The sequence below is a fragment of the Salmo salar genome, chromosome 28 (assembly GCF_965601325.2).
Source record: "Salmo salar chromosome 28, fSalSal1, whole genome shotgun sequence".
Lineage (NCBI taxonomy): Eukaryota > Metazoa > Chordata > Actinopteri > Salmoniformes > Salmonidae > Salmo > Salmo salar.
The window spans coordinates 17,244,835-17,256,884 of record NC_138318.1 but is presented as its reverse complement, the minus strand read 5'-3'; the positions used below and the strand labels follow the sequence as shown (position 1 = coordinate 17,256,884).

Here is a 12,050-nt window from a genome sequence, read left to right as displayed (position 1 = left end):
AGTCTCAACGTCAACAGTGAAGAGGCGACTCCGGGGATGCTGGCCTTCTAGGCAGAGTTGCAAAGAAAAAGCCATCTCTTAGACTGGCCAATAAAAGATTAAGATGGGAAAAAAATAAAACAAAAATAAAAAAATAAAAACACTGGACAGTGGAACTATGCTTAGAAAGCTAGCATCCCGAAGTAGCCTCTTCACTGTTGACGTTGAGACTGGCGTTTTGCGGGTACTATTTAATGAAGCTGCCAGTTGAGGACTTGTGAGGCGTCTGTTTTTCAAACGAGACACTAATGTACTTGTCCTCTTACTCAGTTGTGCACCGGGGCATCCCACTCCTCTTTCTATTCTGGTTAGAGCCAGTTTGCGCTGTTCTGTGAAGGGAGTAGTACACATCGTTGTGTCAGATCTTCAATAGCCTTCATTTCTCAGAACAAGAATATACTGACGTGTTTCAGAAGAAAGTTATTTGTTTCTAGCCATTTTGAGCCTGTAATCGAAACCACAAATGCTGATGCTCCAGTTGCTCAACTAGTCTAAAGGCCAGTTTTATTGCTTCTTTAATCAGCACAGCAGTTCTCAGCAGTGCTAACATAATTGCAAAAGGGTTTTCTAATGCTCAATTAGCCTTTTAAAATGGTAAACTTAGATTAGCAAACACAACGTGCCATTGGAACACAGGAGTGATGGTTGCTGATAATGGGCCTCTGTACGCCTATGTAGATATTCCATTTAAATTATTATTATTTTATTTTTTTAATCAGCCGTTTCCAGCTACAATAGTCATTTACAACATTAACAATGTCTACAGTATTTCTGATCAATTTGATGTTATTTTAATGGACAAACATTTTTTTTGCTTTTCTTTCAAAAACAAGGAAATCTCTAAGTGACCCCAAACTTTTGAACAGTAGTGTAAGTATCGTAATATCGTATTCCTGCAGTTCCTGGAAATTCCCAGCCCGAACACCACACCACACACACACACACACACACACACACACACACACACACACACACACACACAAAAACAGAGAGACAGAGACACACTAAGCAGTGGTTCCTAAGCTGTGGGTCGGCTCAGTGACCACAGTTCAGGTCAGCTCAGAGGGTGAGAGATTCTGACTAGGATTCCAAGGAGTCTGACATGCTTGACACTTTCACCACTCCCCTGTGATTAAACTTTCAACAGTACAACGTCTGAAGTGCATGGGATGTGTTGTTGGTGAATCAGAATCTGGGTTTATAGGAGACGTTGAATATGGAGATTCTGCTTTAAGCCTAGGAAGCAGCCATTAAATCTACCATTCACCAGCATTTCAAGCTAAATAATGTCAAAATACATTTGGTAGTTACCAAGGAATGTTTTGCTGAGCAACTATAGTCATTACTTAGACTAAGTTCACATGAGCCAAATCCACCTCTTCTGCACCTCAAATAACACCAGATTTTTTCCAAACAAGGCATTTTTTCCCCCTCGGTTGTATGTAACTTATTATTTAGACAATTTTTGCAAGTACATACCAGTTGTAAGGGCAGTAATGATGATAGTTGCTCAGGGAAACTCCATTCTTTGGTAAATGCATAAAGTCCTCTTAATTTAAACCATTTACCTCACTCAGACTACCAAAAAAATAGCAAAGTTACCCAATTGGGGGAGGGAGGGGGGTCAACCTCTTGTCGCGTGCAGTGCTCAAGTTCAGGACGGCTGTCAGTCAAAACCTATACAACGCTGTGAAGTGCAGAGCCTGAGCTATGACGTAATATATAGCATGTTACTGAGCTGGAGGGTTCCAATTTATACGCTTTTATCAGTACCCACATCTGCTATTTTCAACCCATATACGAGTGTTAAGGGTTAAAAGACCAATCACAGTTGTAAACACATACACTATAAACATGATTATGGCAGGTTCACTGGAGTTCCATCTTCCAGGCTTTGAGTAAGAAGGTCTTTTCAAGCATAGCACTGCTCAAGTGACCAACCAATCAACCACATCTATCACAGTGGAGCAAAACAAAATGATCATTATGTATGAGAAACAGACTTCCTGTGTAGGGTGACCAATATAAAATCAGTCGGACTGATTTCCTTAAGCCATCTAAGCTGTCATTAGGAACTGGCAAACAGAATGGCGTTTCTAAAGCCCCATTCAAACCAGTAATCATGTGTTCATTCATCAGTGCCATAGCCATACGCATAGAGCTGCCAGAACAACAACTGTGCAATGTGAGTAGATTGCCTGCATGCTAGAAAGCTGATTACTTATTATTACCAGTCTGTTTCACTGTGAGTCAGCTGAGAACATCCAGTGAGTACAGATGGTCACAACTCAAAACCAAAAGCAACAATCAATTTGACGATCACCATAGTGTGTGCTTGTTTCTCCTCCCCACTCACCGTTCTTGCGTTCGTTGAGGGGGGGCAGGTTGCTGCTGGGCTGCAGGGTCAGCTCCTCCAGCTCATGGGTGACCGCCTCACTCTGGGGACTGGGCACCAGCAGACCCAACATCTCATAATCCCCCTCTGCTCTGGGCAGCCCCTGGGGCTCCATCTCCACAGGGGAGGAAATCAGGGGGCTCCCTAGTAACCAGCAGGGGCAGTTACCGTCCCGGTGTGATGTCACGATGATCTCTGCATGGGAAGAGAGAATAGGATATTTCCCCCCCCCCCCCATCTTTTTTTTTTAATGCAAGACACAAAGAACAGAACAGGGACGTGTTCAAAGGCTAAATCAACTTTTACACTTATAAATGAGTAAAGAATGTTACAACATGCCCTGGGATAAGAGTGTTCTTCTAAACTCAACATGATTTCCAGGTTAACATCAATGGCATGACTCCTCAACCTACTGGGAGTGGTGGTGTGTAATGTCTAATATAGAACCAACCACCTGGAAGAGTTCTAACCATATTATTCATTTAGGAGGTATTGATGTGTGTGTGAGTAAAATACCCGTTTTAACCAACATAAGAAAGAAGCTCAGTCACTAAGATGAATGAATCGTGTCCAGAGTTGCCTAACTGATGGTGGTTTGAAACAGTGGGAATGGAAAGACTTAACACTAGAACTGCCATAGGCCACTGAAAAACATCTGCCCCCAAAAAATAAGCTGTCCTGCTCCTTCCATGACTTTTCCTAAATGTTTGTATTTTACACTGCTCATTTGTCTGAATTTTGAAATCACAAACAGAAAAGCATTGAGCCTTTTTACCAGTTTTCACACCTATTCCCAACTTAACCCCCCCATGACAATGTGTTATAGGACATTGGTACCCAGCCAGGCGCTAATGAGTCTCTCTCTCTCTCTCTCCTCACTGAATGACAAAACGGATGAATGGACGATAATTGTGCACCTTAATTCAGAATTAAATGTACATTTGGCCTAACTGAATGATGAGGGTAAAGAGGTTGATTTCATTTAGAAAGACAATAGTGTAATGAGGAGTTTGTGTATGCCTATTCATCAGCAAATCATTTGTCCACGCGCCTTGCGGGTTCGTACCATTCTCTTATGTTTTACTTTGTAAAAAGAAGCTGTTATGGAAGTGTTACATTTACTATAAATATTACTAATCAAATGTATTGTAAGGGAAACTAAAACATGCTGTGTTGCAGTAGGCCTTTAGAATAATGCAAAACATATCCTTTAACAAGTTGATGAGCGGGAAGAAAACGATGCCAGTCAGCCTGCACAGCCGGCTCATCAAAACTACACATTTTCACACACAAGAGTTAGCCTATAGGCTAGATTAAAGTGACAATCTGATGAGTGACTATATTAGGCCTATCAGTTATCAAATTGTACATGAATAGATGGGTGCATCTTGTAATTGAGAGATGCAGGGAAAGGAGCATAACTTTATGAAATCCTCCTTCCGATTCACATGCAGCTAAACATTTTGATTTCTATATAGTATCAGAAAGTGCTCAAAATTAAGAGGCGCAGCTCGATTTCCAAATGTCACCTTTTCCAAGAATATCCATGCATTCAGCACATGACCACTCGCGCAGCAGCATTGATCTGGCTACTACGCAAACACTAGTAACAAACTTATAATGTAAATATGCTATTCTGTCGTCGATGGCTGAACAGGAGATAGAAACGCAGTGGTGCATGTTACTTCAATGAACGGAATGATGAGGGTGATTGATTGATTTGAATGATGAGAGTGAATAGGATGATTGAATTTAGAACAATAGTGTAATGAAGAATTGTGGGTGGTCTAATTATTTTATAATGAAAGGCTGGAAATGGTATATAATTTCCCCTTGGAGAGGCAAATCAGACACTGAGTACAACATACAATGTGTGTAGTTCACAATGGCAAGCCGAACCAAAACGAATGGACGCACTGACAGCATTGTAAATGCTGCAGAAAATAGCAGAGTTGGAGTTGGATTGGCGATTGAGCTTGAAATCGACGTTGCTGATGAAGAGTCTTCATCGGACTCTGATGTTGACTTCGAGCCTCGCCACAGCGAAACCAGAACAGAGCCAACGGAGACGGTGATCTGCCAAGGAGAGAAAGCAGTCTGGGAGGGATGGCACATTTTGGGTAGAAAAGAGTGACGAGTTTGTGACATTCAGATGTCGCAGCACATCAGAGACTGTACTGTTGCTCATGGGCACAGAAAAGGAAACAGTACGTGGGACATGTCTATGGATGAACTCGAAGCATTTATTGCACTTTTGTATGTCCGCAGGGCATACGGCAGAAAGAGCATGGATGTGGGGTATTTTTGGTCTGATAGGTACGGGGTGGACAATTCTGAGAGACCATGACACGCAACCGCTTCAGAGATGAGACACCTGCGGCAGGTGCACACGAAACAAGGCTAATGAAAACTGTGTGCAGTGCAAACTATTTGTTTGTGGGGCTTGCTCACACAAAGCCCTGAAGCTGTGTGCTGACTGTATAAAGTATAAAGAGAAGACCAGATTGATTCATGCCTAAAGGCATGCGTATACGAGCACAATACAGTGTCCGATAAAATAAATGACTTATGAATATATTTCCACTAATATTTATTTATGCAATTCATCCTTTACAACTGTTCATGCACTGGTGCTTTTGTTTTGGAATATGGCAAATAATTTCACCTGTCAAAATAAACTGAGTGGAATGTATAAGTAATCAAATCAACAAATAAAGGATTACACTGTTTTTATTGTAAGGGAAACAAAAACAGTCTATAGGCCTACTTTTTTTCTAGGAACTTTAAAAAATGTAATTAACTAGCAAGTCAGTTAAGAACAAATTCTTATTTACAATGATGGCCTACTCCGGCCTCCCCTAACTCGGACGACGCTGGGCCAAATTGTGCGCCGCCCTATGGGACTCTCCATCACGGCCGGTTGTGATACAGCCCGGGATCGAACCAGGGTCTGCAGTGCCACCTCTAGCACTGAGATGCAGTGCCTTAGACCGTAACGCCACTCGGGAGCCCTTTGTAGAATTATACAAAACATATCCTTGACTACCTAAACAAAACTATTGTTATTTAATTATATATTTGCACAAATATTTCTAATAGTTTATGCACTATTTATCAAGTGTTGGTGCTTATGTTTGCACACCTTGCAGGTTGATATGCATCTGATGCAGTGGTGGATAAAGTACCCAATTGTTATATTTGAGTAATGACTCAAGTAAAAGTATTTTGCTACTTGAGTAAAAGTCTGAAAGTATTTGGTTTTAAATATACTTAAGAATCAAAATTAAATGTAACTGCTCAAATATACAGGATCAGTGTCCCTATACCGGGACAGTTGAGCTAATGTGATTAGCATGACAGTTGTAACAGCTAACTTTCCAGGAGATAGACATGTATTATATGGGCAGCAAGCTGAAATTCTTGCTAATTTAACTGCACTCTCCAATTTACAGTAGGTATAACAGTGAAAGAATGCCATGCTATTGTTTGACGAGAGTGTACAGTTATGTACTTGAAAATATATAAATAAACCAAATTAGGCACATTTGGGCAGACTTGATACAACATTTTGAACAGTAATGCAATGGTTCATTGGATCAGTCTAAAATGTTGCACACACACACACACACACACACACACACGCACACACACACACACACACACACACACACACACACGCACACACACGACACACACACGCACACACACACACACACACACACACACGCACACGCTGCCATCTATTGGCCAAAATATAAATTGTGGCTAGACTCCTAAGTCATATAATGGCCTCTCTTTTGCATTTCAAAGAAGGAACAAAAAAATAAATAGAAAAGTCATGTTTTTTTCTTTGTATTATCTTTTACCAGATTTAATGTGTTCTTCTCCTACATTCATTTCAAAATTTCCCCAAACTTCAAACTGTTTCCTTTCAAACGGTATCAACAATATGCATATCCTTGCTTCAGGTCCTGAGTAACAGGCAGTTAGATTTGGGTATGTCATTTTAGGTGAAATGATTTAAAAAAAAAAGGGGGATACGATCCTTAAGAGGTTTTAAAGTAAAAGTATAAATTATTTCAAATTCCTTAAATTTAGCAAACTTGATGGCATAATTTTCTTGTTTTTTTATTTAGGATAGCCAGGGGCACACTCCAACACTCAGACATAATTTACAAACAAAACGTGTGTTTAGCGAGTCCGCCAGATCAGAGGCAGTAGGGATGACCAGGAATGTTCTCTTGATAAGTGCATGAATTGGACCATTTTCCTGTCCTGCTAAGCATTAAAAATGTAACAAGTACTGTTGGGTGTCTGGGAAAATGTATGGAGTAAAAAGTACAGCATTATTTTTTGGAATGTAATGAAGTAAAAGTTGTCAAAAATATAAAATTAGTAAAGTACAGATACCCCCAAAAACTACTTAAGTAGTATTTTTACTGAAGTACTTTACACCACTGATCTGATGCATATGCTAAATGGGTGGCCCAGCAACGTTCTCTAGCGGGTACTTATAGGCTGAAAGGCCAGGCGGTTCTAGTGTTAAGGGAGCAAAACAAACAGTTTGGCAACTATAGTTCCTAATAACCGGTTTATGATGATGGCTCCGGGTCCCACCATCAGCTCCATTCAGCCATTCAAACCACATCCATCTAGGGCTAAGGGGCACAATCCTGACATGTTGGTATTGGCATGGCACCATGCAGCTACGTTCTTACTTTGCCTCGCCTCTGGACTCAAGACGCAGCACCAACATTCCAACCAATGTACCAACTTAAAGGTCAAAGATTTTAAAAGCGTCTAGGTACATGGCCTCACACACACACACACACACACACACACACACCTTCATAATTTTTTTAAATGTGGTTGTGAACAAAAGTTATCTGTAACCAACTTCAGAATACAATACTTGAGACCATATCTGGGATTTTCTGTGAATCCCTTGAGGATTGTTGATTCTCTACATAGAAACATTCCTCTCTTCGTTCATTACTGTTGCCATTCCGTTGCTGTAGTCCAATCCTTTCAATAACTTCATTGTTACATCTGTTGGATAATAAACATCATCTTACAGTGATTTGAGCTCAGCCACTCCTTAAATGGCCACTGTTGCTAAGAGACCCAGCAGTCTCACCCACACACAAATACAAGAGTCAGTGTGTACAGATACAGAAGACACAACCACTGTTCTGCCATGTTTGACTTTAGTGTGCCTCAAGAGACAAATATCCATTATCAGTATCTACGGTTATGATTTCTTTTCCAAGAAGAAAAACTGGTGACAGTGGGGACACTAGATACTACAGACGTCGATGAGTAACCAAGCAGCCATCAACCACTCTATGCCTTATCCATTGGTTTACATGACCGCCAATCTACAGCAGTCTTTATTTCAGATCATATGTACTGACCAAAGTGTCCCAACAAGTACATCTAAACACACAAATATTCACATTTCAAGAGGCAAGAGCAGCAACTTATTTAATCTGGTCAGTCAGCACTCGCCTTCCACCTCTCCTCAGCCAAACTGAGAGGAAGTCGAGCCCACCACATGAGCCAGTTAAAATACAGTTCAGTTCAAATTAAATATTACTTTATCTTGAGGCTCTGGGTATTCAACGTATTATGTCACTGGAGACTGGACCCAGGTTAGAACAATAAAGTCAGTCTGTCTGGTGGAGGAAAGATGGGCTGGAGACCGACTGTGATATTAGGGTTGCTCTGAAGAGGGTGCAAGGTTCTGAACGTAGCAGAAAACCCATTAGAGATTCAATGAATAGAGCTGACATGATCCCCAACTCCACACCACATGATCCCCAACTCCACACCACATGATCCCCAACTAAGTTGTGTGTGTTCTAGGGTTGTGGTGGTCATGACTTTGTCAGCCGGTCAGTCATGTAAAAGACAATTGTTTTAGATGGTTATACCATGGATCATTTAGCTATTGGATTTAGAATTTTAGGACCCCTTCAGGTATCTGTTTCTAATTTGTAATACATTTGTAAAAACCTTTTTTTGCTTTGTCATTATGAGGTATTGTGTGTAGATTGATGAGGAAAACTCATTTAATCAATTTTAGAATAAGGTTGTTACACAACAATATGTGGAAAAGTCAAAGGGTCTGAATACTTCCCGAATGCAAATAAAATGTTATTAGTGACATGTGCCGATTACAACAGGTGAAATGCTTACTTACGAGCCCCTAACCCGTTTCAAAAAATACAGATAAGAATAAGAAATAAAAGTAACAAGTAATTAAAGGAGGAGCAGTAAAAAATAACATATAGAGGAGGGTGCCGGTACAGAGTCAGTGTGCACCGGTTAGTTGAGGTACTATGTACATGTAGGTAGAGTTAATTAAAGTGACTATGCATAGATGACAACAGAGAGTGGCAGTGGTGTGGAGACAATGTGAATAGTCTGGGTAGCCATTTGACTAGATGTTCAGGAGTCTTATGCTTGGTGGTAGAAGCTGTTTAGAAGCCTCTTGGACCTAGGCTTGGTGCTCCGGTACCGCTTGCCGTGTGGTAGCAGAGAGAACAGTCTATGACTAGGGTGGCTGGAGTCTGCACTGTATAGGACTATGCGTATTAGAGCTTATGTGTCTGGGTGTTTCGAATGAATCATCACCTTAGAGAGCAGGGTCCATTTCATTGTGTTAGGCTTTGAAACAACATCCACAACGACCATGTTGCCTTACCTCCCTACTCTTCCACACACTGCACATAGATTTTCTATTGTGTTATTGACTGTACGTTTGTTTATGTGTAACTCTGTGTTGTTGTTTTGTCGCAGTGCTTTGCTTTATCTTGGCCAGGTCGCAGTTGTAAATGTTGTAAAATTATTTTTATTTAACCTTTATTTAACCAGGTAGGCCAGTTCAGAACAAGTTGTTCTGAACTGGCCTACCTGGTTAAATAAAGGTTAAATAAAAATAAAAATGTTGTTGAACTTCTTCAAATTGATCAATCACAGTGAGGTGAGTGTTAAAAACCTGATATTGTTTTGCAGTTAAATGCAATGAAAAATCATGTCAAACACTTACATTGATGTCAGAGTGGTTAGAGGGACAATAGAGCCCTGAGTACCAGGCCATTAGCGACCTGATGGTCGTTAGCAAGTTGGCTACTATCTACACATGTCCAGAGTGTATAAGAGATGACCGTGACTCAACGGTCATGTGGAATTTTACTGTGGTCATGACTGCTGCTGTGGCGGTAATACGGTCACTGCAACAGCTCTGGTCTGTTCTACACAACATGAGTCTGAAAGTTCCAGTGTTGTGCTCTAGTGAGGGGAGTGCAGCCCGCCACAGCCGGTTCTGAGTTTCTAAAAGAGGACATTTCAAAAGAGGCTGTTGAGTCTCAGATTCAGCTCCTAAATTTTACCCGAACTCCCGTTTCTTCCAGATGTAAGTAGTTGGCCCTTAATATCAGACTTAGGCCTAATATCATTGGAACCAACTCACTGTTCCTAGACAGTCATTGAAAATAAGAATTTGTTCTTACCTGACTTGCCTAGTTAAATAAAAGGTAAAATACATTTAAATGTAGGTTGATGTAGCCTAATCTTTCTGTTTGAATGGTGTAGGTACCTTTTCTACCATGGATTGTTAATTTTATTAGTGAAAGGCCTACCTGTTACTATTGCTAGACAACTGAATGTTGGCCAAAATGTGTTTATATAGCATAATAGGAGTCATAATAAAAAATAAAAAAAAGTTGTTGATTTAGTAACATTCAGTATGGAAACGTTCTCTCATAATGCCATTCCTTACCACCGCTGGAAGAAGGGATGAAGGAGAACGAGGAAGAGAGACTTCTGCCTGGGTCCAGCTGCTACAGCACACTAAGCCATGGAGACAGACCTGGGAACAGAAGACAGAGACTATTTAAAATTACATTCTGCTACAAACCACAATTAAATGCTCTACCAGAATTAACAAAGCATTTTGTGCAAATTTGAATGTCAAAGACATTGACCACCAACCTTTGTAAGATTTGTATCAGATCAGAAAATCATGAACGCATATGAACACAGTGGTCCCTGCAGTGTAGACTCAAACCGGTGTGATTAGAACGTGTAGTCACAACAGTCAGCATTTGAGCTGGCCACACTTTTTTTTCACAAAGTCTTTACAATGTTATGTCCTCAATGTGAGCAGTTTATTATGGATGCAATGTTCAGACAGTCACCGAAGTAGCATAACACAATTCTCATCCAAATCTGAAAATGTAGGCTACAATAATCCTAACGCTAACTGAGTAAAGAGTGAGCTAACACTAGCGGTCATATATAGCCAACTATCGGCTGAGAAACCATAAGTGAGTAGTTTCCCACGGTGAGTAGCTTGTGCGTGCCGCCATGTTCGTTTTTCTGCGTCAACCAAACATGAGGTGACAAGATGAGTTGGGTCTGTTTGCAGTATGCCTGTTGAAGGGAGTGCGTCATCTACCATCATTCAGTTACGGAAGTTTACTTGAAAGACGAGTGAACCATCCCTTCTCGTTTTGCTTTAAACATTGTTTGTCTGAGACATTTACGTGACACACAGAACGCATTGAATGATGTCAACAAACAAGGCTCCACACAGACAGCAAATGGCTTAGCATTAGTTCATCATAATCAGTACAACCTTCAAAAAATGACAAACAAAAATAGATACATGTAAAGTGTTGGTCCCATGTTTCATGAGCTGAAATAAAATATCCCAGAAATGTTCCATATGCACAAAAGCTTATTTCTCTTAAAATGTTGTGTTAGTGAGCATTTCTCCTTTGCCAAGATAATCCATCCACCTGACAGGTGTGGCATATCAAGAAGCTGGTTAAACAGCATGATCATTACACAGGTGCACCTTGTGCTGGGGACAATAAAAGGCCACTAAAATGCACATCACACAACACCACAGATGTCTCAAGTTGAGGGAGCGTGCAATTGGTATGCTGACTGCAGGAATGTCCGCCAGAGCTGTTGACAGACAAGTGAATATTAATTTCTCTACCATAAGCCTCCTCCGTCAATTTAGAGAATTTGGCAGTATGTCTAACCAGCCTCACAGACCACATGTAACCACTCCAGCCCAGGACCTCCACATCCGGCTTCTTCACCTGCAGGATCGTCTGAGACCAGCCACACTGACAACTGATGAAACGGTTTGCAAAACCGAAGAATTTCTGCACAAACTGTCAGAAATCATCTCAGGGAAACTCATCTGCGTGCTCGTCGTCCTCACAAGGACCTGACCACAGTTCGGCATCGTGACCGACTTCAGTGGGCAAATGCTCACCTTCTATGGCCACTGGCATGCTGGAGAAGTGTGCTCTTCACAGATGAATCCCAGTTTCAACTGTAGGCAGACGGCAGACAGCGTGTTTGGCGTCATGAGGGCGAATGTTTTGCTGATGTCAATGTTGTGAACAGAGAGCCCCATGGTGGCGGTGGGGTTAAGGTATGGGTAGGCATAAGTTACAGATAATGAACACAATTGCATTTTATTGATGGCAATTTGAACGCACAGAGATAACGGGGGGGCCCATTGTCGTGCCAATCACCTGCCATCACCTCATGTTTCAGCATGATAATGCACGGCTCCATGTCGCAAGGATCT

At 41.1% G+C, this 12,050-nt stretch overlaps 1 protein-coding gene across 3 annotated transcripts in view; it reads right to left on the bottom strand.

Annotated features, from left to right (window-relative positions):
* The window catches only part of mrtfba (myocardin related transcription factor Ba), a 56,946-nt gene that overhangs the window by 29,141 nt on the left and 15,755 nt on the right, over nucleotides 1-12,050 (bottom strand). The window contains exons 2-4 of one of the 3 annotated variants that reach the window (XM_014179672.3): nucleotides 10,218-10,307; nucleotides 4,303-4,510; nucleotides 2,396-2,629 (exon numbers count right to left, since the gene is read on the bottom strand). In XM_014179672.3, the coding sequence (XP_014035147.3) occupies nucleotides 2,396-2,549 (154 nt within the window). In that variant the 5' untranslated portion in view covers nucleotides 2,550-2,629; nucleotides 4,303-4,510; nucleotides 10,218-10,307. Of the gene's footprint in view, nucleotides 1-2,395; nucleotides 4,511-10,217; nucleotides 10,308-12,050 lie in introns of all 3 variants that reach the window. The other 2 variants (XM_082970382.1, XM_082970383.1) reach the window with 2 other exon arrangements.